The following is a 20,270-nucleotide window of genomic DNA, read 5'->3' on the forward strand; positions in this document are numbered from 1 at the left end:
AAAGATGCAAAAGCACGGTTGTAATATGCAATTGCTGCCCAACAGTGGTCCTCCTCTATGGCTTTAGTGTACATCTTGATACTCTCTGCAAGATGTCCTGTTTTGCGTAGCTCATTGCCAAAGGCAGTGTAGTGGTGCAGGTTTGATAAGGGTGATTCTCTGTGCTTGAGTTTTTGCCTGGCTCTGTCCAGGTCTCTACTCAGTCTGCTTTTCAGATCTGTGATAGAGTCATTCTCATCGAAGTTTGTAAGTAGCCACATACCCCAGAATTCATTCAGTGCAGACAAATCTGAATCTGCTGGCTTGTTGTTACTGCTTTTGTACACATCATCTAGTACCTCCAGATACTGACTGAAGAGCTCTTGCTTCTTCTTTCTCTGCGGAACATCACACTCCAAGTAGCTAGCTAGTCGTTCAGCCACTAAGTTGTCTCTGACCTCTTTAGCTGTCTTCATTGCTGACTTGGAGTTTTCAGTCAAAATATGTGACAGGAGCTCAGACATGTTTTTGGTTCCCTCTGTGCTGTGGCTTTTTTGATACAACCTCATTTGCTCCATGAAAAGATCTTGAAATAGGGGAGTGGTATTTGTAATATTTTCCAATAAAGACAGTATTTTTTTTTCCAAAACCCGCAACTGAAGTGGTCCTGACAGATGGTTGGAGCAGACAATGAGCTGAGCAGACCCAGGAGATCCTTGTCTTGCAGTGCGGCCAAATGCCTGTGCCTCCACACGAGCGTTCTTGGGCAGGAAGGTCTGCACAGCGAAAAAACCTCCAGCTGCCGTCACATGCTTAGAAACCTTAAGGTCTGTTCCACGACCTGCAAGGTTTGTTGCTATAATGACGTCTCCTGCTTTAAGCTCCTTGGCAAAGATTGCAGTATTGTCCACATTGTTGTTTATGTAAAGCTTTTTGTTTGGGACTTTATCTCCTAGAGCATGGTGGAGAACCTTTGCTCGATTGATGGTCTCACAGATGATCAACACAGCTCTTCCCTCCCTATATAGAGTAGGTTTGGTTTGTGCCGTTACAACATTACAGATTTTTTCAATCCATTCTTTTTCATCATCTACAATCACTCCTTCAACCTCAAACAGCTTTCTGCGTTTGAATGAAGGTATCTGACAGGTCTTGATACCTTCATAGATTTTCTGCAAGGTCTCAGTCTCTGCTTGTTGGCCAAGAGTCCCAGAGATTCCATAGATCTGATCTTTATACTTCTGAAGCAAGCCAACATTGGACATATAGTTTGTGATAGCTGTCATGTCACTCAGCTTGGACTCATGTTTCATTTCAAGAAACTGCTGCAGTCCATCTGACCATTTCATGAAGTTTTCAACAACACCTGTGCAGCTGTAGTCTACGGGGACTATTCCATGTTTCTCCATGATATATTCATGATCTTTTGTCATTGTTTGTGCATAGAATGCATTTTCAATCCACACCTTTAGTTTTGCTTCTACCAGATTTGAGAGGAAGCCCGGGATGTAGCAACTACTTTTGTCTTCTTTGCTCAATTGACGTGGTGTAAAATGCAGAGCGCGTTTTATTTCTTGTTCTGCAGCTCTGTGTACACTCTCTTCATCACAATACATGTACTGACATAAGCCCCCGTTGATTAAAAGCACTGGTACTCTTTGCTTTTCCCCATTTTCTCTTTGTTGCCCTTTGCTCAGTTCCTTTATTGCTCCATCATTGTTTATGCAGTGTAGAGCAAACTGGCAAGATGGGAATCTCCTCTCTACTGTCTCAAAGAACTCAGCCAGCTGGTTGGCAGTGAGACTTGCAGTTTTCTCGGGTAAAAGGCTCATGTTCCTCCTAAGATCCCTGACTGAACCTTTTGTCAGAATACCGATGTCCTCAGCCATTTGAAGAATCGTGAACTCATCGATATCTTTGCCCTTTGTTATGTTTTCAAGCACCACTTCATAAAAGGGGTATTTTCGACCCACAGTTTTCTCTGTGCCAATCTTACTGTACTGATTAGTAGCGGCCCATATGAATGCCAAGAGTGGATTGATATGTTGTAAAGCAGGTATATCACTACTTAAATAGACAACATGAAGACCCTTATCCAGCATCAGCGAGTCCACTTCATCCACAATCGCACATTTGAATTTCCTTTCCCCAAATATGTCCTTCCTTTGAAAGTGATGCTTTAACCAGTCTCCAGCAAACTCTTCCACAGTACCATAAACAACTTGACTCTGATAGCATTTTTTCAAGTCATGGTCTTGTTTGTTGATGTTGCAGTCTACACTGATTTTTAAAACCTTATAAAATTTTGCCCATTCTTTCAAATCTCTTTGTGCCAGAACTGACGAGCTGGACATGATGTCTACTTTTTCTCCTCTCATAGCTCGAAATGCTGCAAACATCGCCACAATACACGACTTTCCTTCTCCAGTGCCAACCTGAATTAATCGCCCTGTTTTGGAAAGAGCTATAAGACACAAGCTCACAATCTGTGTCACTCGTGGTCTAAAGTGAGTTTTCTCAGCTGCTTGACAGAGCCTCAGCAAGTCTTTCTTCAAGCCACTCCTCTGTGATCCATCATTGCCTGATGTAAGATCTTCATGAACAGATGATACAATGTCTTTCACCTCATCTAAAAGCTTTTCATCAATTTGGTTTAACTGTTGTTGACGGATTTCCTCAATAATTTCATCCAGTTGCTTTTCTTGTTCATCAGCTAAGCATTTCTTTAGGTCTTCATCTGTTACATTCTTGTCTTGGACCAGCTCAATAAGTGTCCCTCCTCTTTGAAATCTCCAACTGGGATTTATATAATGCATCTCTATACAGTGCAACATTCCCAACATCCATGAGAGGAAATGTGATCTGTCATTTGTTGAATTTGACTCAAATCGTTTCATAAGAGCATCAAACAAGTCAACAGCATCTGTTGGGCTCCATTTGATATTTGTAACCAGTCCTTTCAGCTTGTTGAGGAGAAGCTCTTCATTGTCATTTGGAGATAAGAAACTCAGAGCAATGAGTAAATTTGTGAATCTGGCAAACAATCGAACTGTGGGATCTGTGTCAGATTCATCCATTTTGTGAGAAAAAAAAAAACTCTGGTCAAAAATAGAAATAGAAAAAATTAGGACATATATATATATATATATATAATTCTTTACACTGTAGTGTATTATTACTCTGACAATAATTTATTAACAAATACATATGAAAATACAGGTCATATACGTAAGTAGTCATTGCAATATGTAGCCTAACTGTTTTCGTCACTGCTGTATTTAATATATTGTGGTAGTAGTCTGATACTCACCTGTTCACAAGATGAAAAAGGTGCGAGGCGATTTCTGTTTTCAGGACACCTGAGATGATCTGCGGCCAGAGCATTTGATTGTATCTTTTATTTGTTCTGTTTTAGTTTCTTTTTTGCCAGCCTTGCCCAGGCACCGCCCTGAGGGGAATTTTTCTGGCCATCCTTTCGATTTGTGTGTTTTGGAAATATTGTTAACCAGTTGACTTACAGTAACTGCAAATTGCAATCAAACATTAAGCTCAAGAGCAGCTCCACAGCAATTGTTTCCCCCAAAACAATATTTGTCCTTCAGTTCCTTCATGCTACCCATATTTTCACACATATTTACTTATCTGGGACAAAAAGTTTATTCCTTTTCTTTAGGTAAAACACTGCTGATGAGGAGTATCAGTGCATAAAAATGTAAGTAGCTTAAGCCTTAAGCCATATCTAACTTTTATACAGTATGTATAATATATGGATACAAGATTTGGGGGTAAAATAACCAGTCTAAAAGGGCACAGGATTAAAGTAAAAGCCTATCTTTGTGTAATAGTTTAAGCTTAAACACTTATCGTCATCCTTTCTGTATTTACTTCTTTCTGTCTTTGTGGGGTGGGACTGGTACAGCCACAGCCATAAATAGAAAATATCGTGTGAAAGGCTGTTTGGCAAACTGCATTCTTGTTTACTGAAAGAATTCCCCTACACGCACCAATGGTTCCATTGTTGTTTTTCTTTCACTTTCTTATCAGGCATACAACTTCTTGGTGGCACAGTATAAAAGTTTGCTGTGAGAATCATAACTTAAAATATGTTTTTCTGATAAAATAATCTGACACTGTGTGTAAACTTCAAAGATTTGATATTAACGTAAATGATTTTAAATTATTTTTGGTCAAGGTTTGTTTCATACAGGCACAAATACGATTTGTGCAACAAATCACTCTAATTCTGAATTATTTAAAGAGGTTTCCTTTATTCCAAATTGATCAAATATAATGTAAAATCTTCTTTTTGAGCAGCTTGAGGCAATGTTCTTTGAACAGTTTGAAATTATTAGTGTCATTATTCTTCAAATGGTAAAGAAATGTAAAAGTATCTCAAAGAATTCAGTATATATTGTTTGAACCTTGAGCTACATTGCCAGTTACAGTTTTGATGAGGTACTGTGACCAGTAACTGTGACAAAATTAAAGTATTATTATTATTATTAAAGTAACCAACAAACATGTTACTGATCCAGAAAGATTCTCATAGAGATTTACAGTCTTTAAAGCGCTTCTGCCATCTGCTGGACGAAGCATGTTACAACATGTATACCAAAGTCAGCAGCTGTGAAAAACACTTAAGACAGGTTCCTCATTACTCTACTGGGATGCATATAATGTACCGTATAAGAACTTATAGCAGGGTTAGAGCTTAATATAAACCCAGGTTTCTCTGCAGCTACCATTTCAAGGACTCATCGCAGTTTCTCTCAGTGACTGTCCAGCTGATGTCCATCTACACTTGACATGAGAATATATGTTATACTTGATGACTTGATGTCTATCGAGTTTTGAGGAGAGAATTACAACAAAGGTCTATAAGGAAAAACATAATTAGAAACAAAGTGGATACATTGGTGAGGATGCGGTCTCTTAAATTGAGACATGATTCTGCTTTTCTGACTTTTTTGTTTGTTTTTCTTTGCAGTTAAAGTTGATTCTGTATCTGATTTATGAATGTACTGTGTTGCACATTCATTATGACAATAACAAGTTAATAGTAATGTTTGGTTTCATGTTCATGACAGATGTTTCCTCATCTGTCAACACTGAGTTCAAGCAATTTTACGCACCTTGAGCTGGGCGAGGACAACTGGTCGGTTTGCATTGGTATAAAAGCAGTCGGGGAAAGGTGAGCAGCTGAAAGCTTATTATTACTTACTACTTATTTGGAAGAATGGTTTAAAATATGTTTGAACACAGTATTAAAACATGGTAAAAAAAAAAAAAAAAAATCTCTATTTAGCCCACTCCTCAGTTTCAGATTTTTGAATTGATGTTAAACGGCAGGAAATGCACCCCACGCTGTTAAATAGTGACTGAAAATCCTCTCCAACACCACTTGGTAGATAATTGTGGGCTTAATATTGAATTGGCTTAGCTAGAAAATAATTTCTGCATTGACTACCTTGTGAATAAGTTGATGTTGTGGTTACAACAACCAGTGTCATTTAAGACAAGCACAGACCGATAGAACAGACAGAGCATGCGCAAAAATGGGCTTTTATTTTGAAAACTGTAATTCCGGATTTTCAGGCATTCAACACAGCCGATTTAACACAGGTGTCAAGACGGGAGAGAATTGCCTGTCGATGCTGAGGACAAACTGATGCATTTAAATGCAAAAGAAACGTAATCTTTCACCGGATATCATCTGTTTTAAATTCATGATTAATTATTAAACCAACTTCACTGATCATGAGAGGAGATACATCTACGGTAAGTTTATGAATAGTTCAATCTTGACTGAATGTTAATGTTATGTTCACACAGAAGAAAGAGGACTTTTGAAATAGTTTGAAGTGTTTGAAACATGTTTTCCTATTTTTTTTTTTTCTGACATAAATGTTTATTAGGAGAATGGCATGCAGGGGGGAAATCACGAGGAGCATACAGCGGCAACAGAAACTGCATCGGGTGAAAGACGACCTGTGAGTATGTTTAAATCGGGTCTGTGGTACAGAGGATGTTGAACTTTTAATGGTAGTTGTATTTGATTCTCAAATGCCCGCAAAACTGCAATCAGTGCCTAAATTCCACCCTCTTCCTCCATGTGCTGCATATTTTACATGTCATCCTCAATCAAGTAAACAATCTAATCAGTTCAGGGACATGTAGGACAGTTAATTTCCCTGTACTGTTTATTACCACACTGTTTATTGGCATCTATGTCTGGCCTGTGTTGTGACAGGGCATGTCGGCTGTTTTGAATGTGTTTGCACTGTCATGTCTGTGACTGATGGATGTTTTTCCACAAGTACAGAAAAGAAAGAATGTGCTATTGTCACACTGCAGTTTGACTTCATCATTACTACATCAAAAATAGTCACACTGGAGAACAGACCTTTTCATTGTTCATGTGACATTACTGTAGATGACCAAACTACCTCTGGTAATGTTCAGAAGTTTAAGCCACATATATACGTTTTGAATACGAGTCCTTAACCTGCTGAATAAAACAATTACTGACAGCATTCACAGAAATGTCTCGGAACGATATGTTCCACACCTGATGGGACCAATAAAACAAGCAATAGTTTTATTGCAGAATAAGGCGATATGTGTAATAGTTAAACTCATCTATGTCTAATTTAACTTCATAAATACAATAGTGTATTTTCGACCCAACATGGGTCTTATCCAGGCAGGCAGAGCCTCTCTGACATTTTTGGGGATGTGCCTATTTTAGCCATGTTTTGTTTTTTGTTTTTTTGTTTGAACCTGGTAAGCTCACTGAACAGAAGTGAAGGGGGAAGTTGATGATTTTCTTTGTGTCTTTTCTTTAGAGTATTGCTTCACTACAAAATATGCTGAAAAAAGTTTCACAAAGCCCTTTCCATAATCAATACAATGTAAGAAGCTACACATACACACACACACACACACACACACACATGTGGTATGGAATTAGAAACTGTCACATCCAGTATATCCACCCTATCTCAAACACACACCCACTAAGCTAAGGTACTATACTGTACTGCAATGGAATTTCATTTGACCCTTTTCAAGTTTGAGGATGACAAGTGAGAAAAGATCCACATACATTAATTTTTTTTTTCATCTGTCTCCTCCTCAGACTCTTGCTTCATCACCCTCTGACTCTAGTGGATCATCTGTGAACGAGTCTCGAAACAAACAGGTTAGAAACCACCGATAACAGCAGCTTTCAACTCTGCATATACACACGCAGTGCAGGTTGGGGAGTTTTGATTAATAGCAAAAACATAACAACAACGTATTACCGAGTGTATTTTTAAGACACTCCCAGTTATCTTGTCTTTGTTTGAACACAGTAGTAACCGCAAATGCATAAATTCTTGCTTGCTGGAGAACAAACAGCAAGTCTTAAAATACTTGCAGTATAGTTTCAGTAGTCAGGAGCGTTATCACATTTTAGTTTACATTTCTACCAAGTGACACATGACATTCATATCGCACTAACTAACAATGCGTGAAAAGCATGATGGGTGGCTTCCCACGCTTCACTCCAGAAATATGTTTTTAACAACACCGACTTTTGGTCCACAGGATGGTGAGTTCCCTGGTGATCTCTCGGCTGCTGCTACAGATGTGACAGAGAACCAGCAGCTACAGTTAGGACAGGTGAGGTTCAGCATCTGCAGAGCATAAATGAATGACATAATGGTACAGCTCAAGAGAAATTACATCCGAGATTTAGCTGAAGTGCCTCAAAGACGCCACGTTAAATGGTTAATTTTTGTGTTAGCTAAGTGTTCATAATGTTATGGTTGAAACTGTGGTTCATATTTTAATCAACACAAATCTTCCTTGTCCTCAGAATGGTTTGAAGACAGAGGATAATCATCTTCGTTCTACAGCACAGGTCGAATCCACACCCTTCCTCTTGTTTTGTTCTTTGATCAACAACACAATCGCACTAAAATGCTATCGTGAAATCTTTGTAGGTGTGTTTGTGTACAAGCAGATTGCTTGACTACACTTTTCTATTAATAAGTCAGTATATTATCAGCATGTGAAAGGGCAGTAAAAACAGCATCATCAGCCACACTGACTGGTAACTTTATTTACACGATACCATCTCAATGCCTTTGTTCTACAGTTTTTGGTTGGTGCCGGCTCTCAAACTTTGGCCTACAAATAAATGCAGGTGTAAGGTCTGTAGGGACAAGTAAATGGGGGGGGAAAGCAATAATCAGGCGATTTTGCAACATTCATACCTCAGGCAATTTTACCATATTGTTATGAAAAAACATTGCATGAATTTTTTTGAGAGGTAGAAATACTACATTTTTGTGTATTAGACCTTGAGCCAAAACCTACATTTCAACTTCCTTATACTACCACTTCTCCAAAAACATTCATTGTGTAACATTTCTGTTGTGTCACTGTCTGAATCTTTCAGAATGGAGAGCAGGCGCCGCTCCATTTAACCCCCCACATATGTTTTTAAATGCCCACTTAACTGAGTTTGAGCAATCTGTCAACGGTCTAAATAAAATCTACCACCTCTTCCTTTTCTGTTTTCTTTCCCTGTCTTTATCAGAATGGAGTGAATGGCAATTTGGCCAGAATGAACCCCTTTTATGCGCATTATCTGGTAGGGATTTCTGTTTCTAAAACGAGATCACAACAATACCTTAAGAACTTTTTCAGCCCATCCCTGATGACCTTGTGTTTTTTCATCAGGAATCGAGTGGCAAACGTCATGTCGTGGGAGCCATAGGGATGGAAACTTCAGAGGAAGCAGACCTCAATACCATTTTTGCCCCTCCAACTGATTTTCAAAGCTCCCCTCTGGATCTTCAGCCCAAAATTAAGACTCTTGAAAATGGAGACAAGTTTTCTGAACCTCAGAAGGACCTATTCCAGACCCTTACCCACAACCAAAAGCAAGACCTCTTCCATACATCGACATTGACCCAAAATACATCTGTCAATGGTCATTTTCATCACGAAACCCTGAACTCACGAGACTTATTTAAAGCAAATCCCCCTCAAACACAGAACCTCTCCAACCTCCCCTTGCAGTCGAAAAACTCTGACCTCTTTAAAGGTGAAGTGCAAAATCCTCTCCAGGCTGCTAAAGGAAAGGATTTACTCCACACAGCTGATGCTAAGGAAGTGAACCTCTTTGACAAATCTCCCGGCAGTTTTGAGGACGCATTCAAATCTCCTTCAAACAAGGCAGATGATCTGTTCTGGTCTTCACAGCCAACGGTGGTGAAACCATTTTATACTTCTTCCACCAATGAAGCCAATTTGTTTCAAGCTGTTCCACCTAAAAGTGGGGATCTCTTCCATGTCAAGAAAATCAAACAAGATCCTTCTACAAAGGAGAATGACCTTTTTGGCATGTCCTCTCAGGAAAGTCGAGATATATTTTCATCTTCATCCACAAGTTCAGTCGACCCATTCCCAAGCCCAATTACAAGGGATTTATTCCAAGACATCTCCAGTTTGGAAGACCCGTTTGGTACTACTCCTTCAAAATTATACGACCCTTTCCAAGATGTTTCAAACGGGACTCCAGACATCTTCCAACCACTTCTCTCAAAGACTAACAGCAGGGATATATTTGAGATGACCCCCAGCAATACTGCCTCTAAGCCTACATACTCCATGCCTTCACTCAATGGTTCACCAGAACTCAAGATGGACCTGCTATCGTCGCGAGATCTCCCTGAAGCAAAACCATTAGAGTCTCTTCCAGCTGTCAAACCAAAGTCTTTCAACAGGCCACATGATATTGTGTTGACAACTCCACAGGGAACCAAGCATGATATTCTTCAACCAACTCCATTCAGTCAGGCCGTCAATCTATCTGTGTCACCCAGCCATTCTCCAGCTGAAATGACTCATGTATGTAACAGGTACAATTCCATATGTAGACAGCCATAAAATCAATGTTAAATACTAATAATTGTACTTTATAGTGTGCTTGAGGGCTCCAATGCACCGCAAGTTGCATCTGAACGACAAATTATTTCAAGACATTTGATTTATCCAACATGCACTTACCTTCATTTCATTATCAAACTTGCAGGTGCCGACCTTCAAACGTCCACCAAAACCACTTCCGCGAACTCGACCGCCCAGGACAGAAAAGTCACTGAAACCAGAAAAGCCACCCACACCTGCAAAACCTGTATGCAAAACACAGTTTAACATAATCTAAATTACCTGCTTTTGTTAAACTCATTTCTCTTAACTCAGTCTTTATCTCTTTTGGGTTGTGTTTAGATTGAACCTGAATCAAATGTACCGAAAACGTCTAATAACCCAAGTTTCGGATCGCTCCCGAAACCAGTTATTCACCGCAAACCAAAAACCCCAGTATGTATGCTGTTTAAATTTGACCTAATTACTATGTGCAATAGTATGTTCAAGGATATGACTCTAACTATCTAATTAGAAATGATTTAAATGGTCATGTGTGGAAAGTTTGTGTAGCTATCAACACACACTGCATATAGATCATTTTCGGTGTGCATGCTTTAAGTGTGTCTGTTTTTACAGGAAAATAAACCAGTGGACCCTGAGAACTATGTTGTCTATGAGGACGTCCTGCTCATTGGACAGGTCTGTGTTGATAACAGAAGAAAGAGATTAAATGTAGAACAATCAATGACAAACCTTTACAGAAGTAAGAGATGGAGAATTAACTTTGTAGGATGAAGGCTTCTGTATTTATTACTCCCAATAAATTTTAAATTGCCTTGGGGAACAAATAATGTTTCTTGAATTGATTAAAATACGGATATTTTGGGTAAAATGAATAACATAAGGGCAGTTTTGCTATCAGATCCTCACTATTGGAGCTACAGATTTAAAGTTTGGCTTGAGGGTGATGCAGAAGGAAATGCACCACCCGATGAAGTTCAACTGTCTGTATAAAGCTTTTTATTATTAAAATCCCAAACAGGAAAGGTGTGTGGAAGACTGGCCTGAGGACAGTCCTCAGCTTAACCCCGACTTCAAACCAGTAAGAAAACATTTTAAACAAACATTTTATGCATTTGCTCACTAATAAGTTGGCATGCTGTCTTGAACTCTTAGCAATGTTCTCTATGCAAAAGTCAGACATCTCAGTTGATGAATGATGTTTTGGTTTTTTCTAGTCTGGAAAATTAAGACTACGGCGAGAGTCACTGAAGGTAAGAGACAGTTCAATTTTCTAGTTTTTTGTTCTTCTAACACTGTTCATTTTTAAGTAGAAAAAAGAAACAACAAATAAAAATTTCTCTTAGGCCAAGACGGACTCCGATGGAGGAAGTGGTGAGGATCAGGATCCCTCTGGAAGTCATAGCAAGGTACAATCTGACTTAACATCAGTCACTATTCGACATTCTGTGGTTACCATTAATATATTTTTCCAGAAAATACTTAAACATTTTGTGCAAACATTTATTACAGAAAAAAGACAAGAAATTCCGAATGTCCTTTCTCTCCAGAAGAGGCTCAAAGGTAAACAAAACATTAATAAAATAAATAATATAAAATATAATAACAGCTTCTCTGCTGTGATTCTGTGTCAATACATTTGTGAATTCGGTGGTAATGGTTTTTATTTTGTAGGATAAGTTTCCTGATGACACGAAGGAGGGGAAAAGCAGTACACTACCTATCCCTCGTAAATCATCACGGGTAACAATCATTGTGTCTTAACATGTTCCTACACATATCTGTGATTAGAATATAAAACATTACAGTATTAGAACTGTAAAGTGCATCTGAGGGGCTGAGGTGATATATTGAATAGTGAGTTCTGATCCAATGCTGATGATGTGCAAATACAGTCTATAAGATACAAACAAATAAATGCAACTTAAACTTGTTTTAAACAAAAAAAAAAAAAAGATTTATCTTGGGTGAGAAACGATAAACTCAAATTCATAGCTGTATCTTCTTGAATTGTTTTGACTCCACATTTCAAAAGCAGACAAAACACTGGCCCTGCCATCAGTTTAAAGAAAAAAATCACCTGCTGCTTGTTGTACTGTAAAGCCAATTAAACACTTCATCAAGAAATAAAATCTGCTCAGATAAATCAAGACAAAAAAATATTGTTGTATTATATCTGAACATACCACTACTCAGTTTAAAAGGGCTCTTCTGTTTTTCAGGAGTATTTTTCAGAGTTGCACATGGCTGCAGGAGAGAATGAAGATGGAGAGCAGAATGAGATGGACTACAAAGTATGATATATATTTTTTTTTTTTTTGGTAACCAGTCTTGTTATTGTATTTATGAACAGGATTAGTAAATCTGTAGTGGTTTCATTATTCTCTTTTGTCACCAGAAGAAACCTCTGAAGACCAAAGTGAAACGGCTGCTTAGAAGAGCATCCACTAATTCCTCTGTGCCAGAGGGAAAGCACACGAATGAATCAAAGGTAAGTTATCTCAAGTACAAGTATGTGGCTTCATGGAAGGACATATAGGTTCTCCTAAAAGTCTTGATAAATAGTTTCATCGACGCAAACTGACACATTCCAGGTATGCTACACCGTGTCATACATGTGACTAACTGCTCTGTAATTCCACAATAGGATGATGAGATCAATAAGAAAAGCAATGGCAAGAAAAACTCCATCATACGGCGATGGTCAGAGGTAAAGTCTGCCAACTGTTATCAAACTAATTGGATCCTGAAGAGGATGAGAAGAGAGTTTTCTCTTTGAAGATTATCTTGAGCATTAGCAGCTCAAATCCTCTCAAGAATGCTCGTTTTTACTTTTCTAACTACTGGGAAAACTGCAGAAAGAACATGAATTCACATCCTAATGTCAACGCTTTAAAAGCAGTAATATGTTATTTCTATACTTTTTACAGTCTTTATCATTTATTTTCTTTTGCTTCCTTCTAAGACAAATGTGACAATATGTGACAGTTTTTAATGCAGTGTCTCTTTTAACAGGGGACAGTGCTGGATGACAGCGCTGGTGAAGAGAAGGATGGAGGGGTAGCCCATCATGAACAGGTTAAACAGTCATTTTGATGCTTTTGTTAAATGACCAAGTCAACAGCCTGAGGTGTAGTCATGATTTACAGAATGGCAAAATTCATGACAGTTCAGCCTAAAGAAGTTGTAGAATGGAGCTGCTTATTTTGAATGCTCTAAAAATGTTTGGACGTTGTTTTTTTAGGAAGGAAGTACTGTACTTCATTTATTTGGGTAATCGGATCTTTTGTCTCTTCTCAGAGGAGAAAAAGCAGGGTGAAAATCCAGTTTGTGCCACACAGAGGATTTGCCATCACTGTAAAAAAGGTATGAACTGTTTCAACGTCATATTCCACAGATGAAAAGTGTCATGTCTGTGTATGGCTTTAAAAAACTCCTCTCTCCAGGCTGACGATGAACTGAAGGGAGCGCACGGATACACACCTCGTAAAGGCTCAAAGGTATCACTGTACATTTGAATATAGTGGGTTTGTGCAGCTTCGCTCGTACGTCGTATTTGTGGTATGAGGATGACTGTGCAGTGTAACGTGTTTGGAATGTTTTTGGGTTTTTTTTTTCTCCCTCAGGATAAATCATATGATGAGGTTTACGGTGCACATGGCTACACGCCTCGTAAAACGTCTCAGGTAACATTTAAACGGAAACAAACTAGACTTAACATGTAAGATAATGACTAATTAATTCCCTTATTTAATATGACTAGTCTGATTGAGGACATGGCAGGGTTTACTTATGTTTTTTCAATTTGCCGACACTGGCTTATATCATTCTGAAACAACTACTTTTTCTACATGTAAGTTACAATATTTCACTCTCAGGATGATGCTTTTGAGGATGCAGAAGAGATGAAAGGCCACGGTCTACAGTCATCTAGCAAGGTCCTTTGTTTCTTTTTTTTTTACCATTATATGATTTGTTACGTGTCTATGCAGCAGGGTTTTCACTGCACTTGTATGATGGTATTAATGTTTCTGACGTGCCTATCTAGAGTAACGGTTGTTTCAAATATGTTGCCCAGGCTGCTTTTTGGGATGACAAGCACTTACAGAAAACACACCATTTTTCTGCTGGACTAAATGAAGATGAAGATGCCTATGGAATGGAAGACTGCAAACCTGTAACTGTCTTTTCCATTAGTTTTCAGTTTTTCATTTCACATGTTGTCATTAAATTTTACTTCGCTTTTTTTTTCTTCATCAATAGAAGAAACCAACAAAGATGAAATTGCTGCACACAGGTCGACGAAGCTCTAAGGTAAAAATTAAATTTTTGTCATGTTGTGTGAAATGGTAGATGCTTTTGCTGAGTTTTTTTTATTTTTTTTATTTTGACTAATTGGTCTGAATGTTGTGAATTAGGAGGACATGCCAGATCACACCAGGCCTCAGAAAAAGAAGAGCAGCTTCTCAGCAGAGGAGTTAGACGATGAAGAACTAAATTGGATGATGGACTGCAAACAGGTATTTTACAATTAAAACTGGTATAACAATTTTACAACGTTAACTTTGTAATGATACTAAATTATCATGATTTGTTTCTTTCATTAGAAATATTCCAAACAGAAAGGTCCTAATCCTGTCCCATGCAAATCTAAGAAAACCTACGATCCAATTGGACAGAGTGAACTGGTCGGATTCAGCCACCACATGTCTGTCGAGGCATCCGGTGTATGTTTAATATTGGTTTAATGCACAATGTAAGCATTGCACATTATTGTACTATTTAATTTTTGCTTAATTTCTGTTATATATCTTCTGCAGGACGCCTTTGCTGAGGACGAAATTACAGGAAAAGATTTCTTGAGTCCAGAAGACATCTATGACAGTGAAGAAGATGAACTGGAAACGTGCAAACCGGTATTTTTGTCATCCTGATGTTCACATTTGCTGCTTCGCTTTGGGTTATTTTATAATGTGATTAATCAAAACGGTTTTCCTTTTTTCTTTTTATATATAGCAAAAGACATCAAAACTCAAAGGCTTCAAAAAATACAAGTTTAAGGTTAGTCTGTGAAATCTAAGCTATTTCTGCTTTGCTGTTAGTGCGGTCAGATCTTTAAAAACCAGAGAATGACATGCTTTCTTTTTATTGTGTCTTTGTCTTCACAGAGCAAAGTCATGCCTCCAGAGTGTGAAGACCCACCAGGAGCTACATGTAGTGACTTCCTGTCGGAGGCTGCTAAGGTTAGTTCACACGGGTAGATAATACTGCAAGATGTTTAAGTAATTAACATGTGGCCTACTTAGCCAAACCTTGGCATCACACCTGGATTCTTTAGACACAGATTACTATTAAAATGGTACGTCTTAATCTTTAGACAGACTTCTTCATCCTTAGCTCAAACAAGTTTTTAAATGACCCAGTTTCCACTGTTTATCCAAAGTTCAGATTTACTTCCTTATCTTAAGTCATATTGCAACGGTAACTCGTGATGTAGCAGCACAAATGAAGCTGATCAACTTGACTCTGCCGACTCTGATAACATATTTTGTTTTGGTTCCAAATTTTCCATTGAGTCAGACCTGACTAGGTTTATGGAAAATCACTTCTTCGATCAGATTTACAGCATTATACTGTTCTCTATTTGTTTTCCCTTGCAGCACAGTGTACATGTTGGACGTCTTGAGATAATGTTGAGCTTATATGTGGCATTTTTGTGACTAAACACTGTGTCCTAAAGTGTTTACATGCACCTAGACAACCAAGTAAATACCTATACAACTCGTGTACACTTGAGTTGAGCTTATTTACTGGATCATAATTGTACAGTATTAACGCGGATTAAATAGGAAAACTCCTTTGTCTGAACAAGTCCTGTGCACAAAAGGTTTTGTAGCATTATTTACACAAGGTGCACCTTTTGATTTCAACTAGTGATTGAGAAACACCATGATGTTATCTTCATCTCCATGTATCCTGATGGGACACATTCCTTTGACATGTGACTGAGCTGGTTCAGCAACATAGAGCACATACTAGCCGACACAACAAGTGTAATGCCATGTTTTGTTGGCTAATCTGTGTGAACATAGAAAAATGTGTAGGAAAGACCTATTAACGTATTCACTAGCTTGTTTTTGTTACATCCACCCTTCCCTTCACCCCTCATTCAGGCGGAGTGGCTGGCTGCTCAGCAGGATGAGCGTGCTATGGCTGGTTTGGATGACGAAGATGAGGACGGGGTTAGTTTCTTTCAACAACACATATTCTCACATAGTCCACTTCATCACAATGCATTGTTTCCCTTTTCAAATCGCGTGGTGTTCATGTGCGAACCATCATGGTTTTGTTTTTTGTTTTGGTCACAGGACACTGACAGTTTGATGGAGTGGTGGTACACTGTGGAACGTGAGTCACAGTCAAACTTATCTTAAGTAACCAGATTCAGACAACAGAAACTGAGCAATAAGAACAAACACTCGAATGTCTTTTTAAACCTCATCAACACCTGTTGCTTGATTGTATTTCAGAATGGGATGAGGTGCCATCAGACGACGAGAGCAAAGTCATACAAGAGGATGAGTCCAAGTATGTCTGTTTATATGGATTTTGGGGCAGTAGAAGGGTGCTGGTATGGTTAATACTAACCAACCTTCAGTCTGCGCTGGATTTCTTCTGGTGTTGCTATACCAGCAGTTGTGGGTGCTCTCAACTGATACACTGATTGCAGTGGTAAAAGTTGTACACAATGGACTGTGGGGTTATTTTTGGTACGCTACATAAGGACCAGCCAACACTTCATCTCTAGGATCATAGTAAAGGCACGCGTCACACACAAACTGAGACAAATTAAAATGATCTAGACACACTAAATCTGCTCGTTCGTCTTGATTGGCTGTTTTTGAGTTTGCGTAGCATTTTAAGCACAAATGAAGCCTGTTCATAAATCTTGATCCAGCAAATGTATAAATGGCCGTGTCTGATTTATGGCTGATATGAACATGATCAGTGTGATGTTAAAAATTTCAATACCCAAATAACCAACACTTTTGCAATGGCACTGCTTGATTATAAATGGACATAAATGGCTAAATTTGAAAAAAAAACAAAAACAAAACAAAACAAAACATGGAGATTGTAATCAAAATAGTCTTTCTCCATTTAAACCTGCCATGGTGATGACTGCTTGGCGAAAGAGGTTTTTTGAGATGGTATGGAGAACCACATTTTATTGTACTGCTTCCTTTCTCTGTGCTTACCGTGCTGTATCTTTGGTTTGACTCCCAAATAAATCCTAGGTCATTCACTATCTTGGCGGACAAGGTTTACCACGGCCTTCGTGTCTTCAACAAGGTCTTCACAGAGCGAGCTGAGGTCCTCTGGCAGTCCATCATTACGCTCCACGCCATCGCCGATGACATCAGCAACTTCCACCACAAAGCCAAGATCGCCGGCATCACTGGCGGCACCACCACCGCCGTGGGCGGTGTGGCAGCCATTACTGGTCTGGCTCTGGCACCCTTCACCTTTGGTGCCTCTCTGGTAGTTACAGCTGTCGGTGTGGGTGTGGCGACAGCTGGCGGAATCACTTCAGCCTCTGCGGCTATCTCAGATAACGTTAATAACATGCACGACCAGAAGAAGGTAAGTTTACAATGTCTCCTTAAAATGTTGTTCATATGCAGTTAACTTACCTTAGATATGTTCTTGTGCAGTCCTTAAGTTAAATGTAGGAAGTAGTGTGACATTTTTATAATGCTGCAAAAAGTTAAAAGATCTTGACTTTGAAACGAGAGCACCCAGTCTCATCACATGAAGACATCAACTTACAATCGACTTTTTCAATGTCCAACCCAAAATCATGGTCTTTCCTTCTCCTTCACTAGGTGGAGACAGTACTGAAGGAGTATGAGTCTCACCTGCTGGACATTGGGAAGGTCCTCCACTTTGTCAATCAGGGCTTGTACAAACTTCGCGGCCACCCCTTCCTCAGGTCTGGCACCCAACACTACTCAGAGGACTGGGAGATCCGCAGAGCCGTGCAGATTATCAGCTTAGTCGACCATCCGGTGATGCGAGCAACCGAGGTAACAGACGAAGCTTTAGCTTCAGTCCAACGACTCTTCAAAGGCATAGACAAGTACTTCATCAAGGAGTCCCGGGAGCTGAAGAAAAGCTGCAAGAAAGAGATGGTGTGTCAAATAAAGGATGTGGCAAATGGGCTGAATGACACGATAGTGGAACTCAACACCATCAGAGAGGAGCTACAGGATGCTACAGGAAACTTGTGAGCAACATCCTGCATGATGCCACTTTGAGCACAGTTATTTCTCAAAGTTCACCAACGCCCCCTCCTGGCTAAATAAGGGAACTGTCGGTATAGAGGAATTCATGTTACCAGGAATTTCTTTTTAACATTGCTGAATACAGCAGACTCTGGATATGTACACAGCTGACAGTATATTCCAGTTGACTGCAATAATGTGAAGCTTATAACGGTCACTTTTGTTGTGATATTGGCAGAGAGGTGTTAATTCAACTCTGAGGCTGAGGATTTTTTTTTTTTGTTGTATTTGTATTATATTGTAAAATGTTTAACAGGGAGACTTTAATTGGTGCACTGTGTGTATATTGTTCTGTGGTAAATGGGTGTGTATATGAGGTGTAGCAGAATATAGCATTGTGGTCACAGATGGGTACATTTTTAAATGACTACCAGTTTAATTTGTCCACCTGTTGTATGCACATGATGAGCACAAAGTTGTAAACATCACCTTCCAATACAGTGCAGTCCCACAGAGCACAAAACCACAAATCCATGACTGAGTTTCACAACACTTTTCTGACACAGTCTCGACAAAATTTATAAAAATTCACAAAGGTAGTATTTATTTTATGGCTAATGTATTAAGTAGTATTATTATATTCAATCCATATATTGGATATCAGTTTGGAAAAAAAAAAGCCTTTGCAAGACTTAAGTATGTTGCTAAAATCGCCATCTTGATAAAATGTTATTTGTTAAATAAAGTAACTGTAGTTAGTTTATGACTGGACTATGGGGATAAATAATAAATCATATTTTAAGTGTTTCTTCTTCAAAGAGAAAGTGTGACATTGCCCGATATAAAAATAAAATTAATGTTGCATATAAGGTAATTTATTTTTAGCACATCACTGTATGGCATTACTTCCCTACGCTAATGATTTTTTTAATGTTGGTGTGCAAGGGGTGGACAATATAACAAATATTTTTTTTACAGCCCTATAGTCCTGCAGTAACAATTGTTAAAGCTCGTTAGGTTTTCTTACTGACTGTGTCAGTGTTGAATAAACTTGTTGGCCACTGTTGAAGCTGTAGTTTGTAGTTTGCTGGCACATTAGCCAAGGTTTCAATAATTTGTTACACCTTTTTGTTGCAGGTCTATTGGTAACATATTTCTGTATTTAAAGGAACATGTCACCATCTAAAATTACTGCACAAAAAAAAAAATCACACTGGCTGTCATTTTTATATTGGTTTATGGAGACCAGCTGTGCACAGTTTAGCTGTATGCAGAATCCAATTTATTTTTCCACTATCTAGTTTCTATAGAAAAACTGGGAGACACTTTTGGTCATATCATGTGACCTGCAAGTGAATGTGTTTAAAATGTATTATTATTATTATTATATGTGTAAATGCTGTCACAATATGCCTGCCTTAATTACTTTAACCTGTATGTGCCTTCATGAAGTTTTTATTTAACTGTCAAAGAAAAGCTAACTATTCATATGTTGATATGTTGTGAATCCAGAAAGATTTCTATCCCTGTATATGTTGATTGGCAAATAGTCAATGACCACGTCTTTGTTTTGTCTGTGTATCATACTGTCGGTGCATGTAAAAGCTTTGATACTCTTTTTTGGTATATGATATTTTATCTTAACTTCAGTGTTGTATTATGTTTATCCTACAATTCACACTATCCAGATATTTTATATTTTATGGAAGCAAGTAACAACTGCAATAATGGGAATCATATAAGCAACTGTGAAATTGAATTATTAAATAAATAATACTGAAATTTAAATACTAATATTTCACTTTGAAAATCATCTATCTGAATCTGTTATGTAGACTGATCCCTTTTTGAATGTCCAGAAGTATGTCTATGGATTCACAAATTCAATTAAAGTCAAGATTAATACCCAATTTCTTTTTTTTTTTTTTTTGCTTCCACACTGTTTCGATTTGAACCATTTATTAAATTTGTAAATATCAAAGTTATCAATATACCATTTTAAATACATTGTTTGACAGGAAATTTAAATGAAAAGTTTGAAATAGGTAAAAGCCTGAGTAT

General features: G+C 38.3%; 1 protein-coding gene across 5 annotated transcripts; it reads left to right on the plus strand.

The window, feature by feature from the left end:
* Positions 1 to 5,079: 5,079 nt before the first annotated feature.
* si:cabz01007807.1 (uncharacterized) lies at positions 5,080 to 20,119 on the plus strand. 5 transcript variants are annotated; one of them, XM_056369963.1, is made up of 36 exons: positions 5,080 to 5,757; positions 5,895 to 5,969; positions 6,825 to 6,890; positions 7,118 to 7,180; positions 7,570 to 7,644; positions 7,841 to 7,885; positions 8,567 to 8,620; positions 8,710 to 9,882; positions 10,067 to 10,168; positions 10,264 to 10,356; positions 10,540 to 10,602; positions 10,946 to 11,005; positions 11,142 to 11,177; positions 11,271 to 11,333; positions 11,437 to 11,487; positions 11,599 to 11,667; positions 12,147 to 12,218; positions 12,326 to 12,415; positions 12,572 to 12,634; positions 12,940 to 13,002; positions 13,225 to 13,290; positions 13,371 to 13,424; positions 13,551 to 13,610; positions 13,803 to 13,862; positions 14,003 to 14,101; positions 14,188 to 14,238; positions 14,343 to 14,444; positions 14,532 to 14,651; positions 14,745 to 14,840; positions 14,941 to 14,985; positions 15,093 to 15,167; positions 16,098 to 16,166; positions 16,293 to 16,332; positions 16,455 to 16,512; positions 17,223 to 17,568; positions 17,811 to 20,119. In XM_056369963.1, the coding sequence occupies exons 1-36, from the start codon at positions 5,737 to 5,739 to the stop codon at positions 18,213 to 18,215; spliced, it is 4,143 nt and encodes a 1,380-aa protein (XP_056225938.1). In that variant the 5' UTR covers positions 5,080 to 5,736; the 3' UTR covers positions 18,216 to 20,119. The 5 variants fall into 5 exon arrangements, with proteins under 5 accessions (XP_056225938.1, XP_056225937.1, XP_056225939.1 ...); XM_056369962.1 differs by having other exon boundaries at positions 5,081 to 5,757; positions 12,323 to 12,415; XM_056369964.1 differs by lacking the exon at positions 13,551 to 13,610 and having other exon boundaries at positions 5,081 to 5,757; positions 12,323 to 12,415.
* Positions 20,120 to 20,270: the final 151 nt, after the last annotated feature.

Source organism: Seriola aureovittata, chromosome 23 (genome assembly GCF_021018895.1).
Source record: "Seriola aureovittata isolate HTS-2021-v1 ecotype China chromosome 23, ASM2101889v1, whole genome shotgun sequence".
NCBI lineage: Eukaryota > Metazoa > Chordata > Actinopteri > Carangiformes > Carangidae > Seriola > Seriola aureovittata.

Coding starts and splice junctions, on each gene's coding strand:
- si:cabz01007807.1 (XM_056369962.1), top strand. CDS start 5,737: ATGAGAGGAGATACATCTACG. Junction 12,635..12,939: donor TCATACGGCGATGGTCAGAG/GTAAAGTCTGCC, acceptor CTCTTTTAACAG/GGGACAGTGCTGGATGACAG. Junction 13,003..13,224: donor GGGTAGCCCATCATGAACAG/GTTAAACAGTCA, acceptor GTCTCTTCTCAG/AGGAGAAAAAGCAGGGTGAA.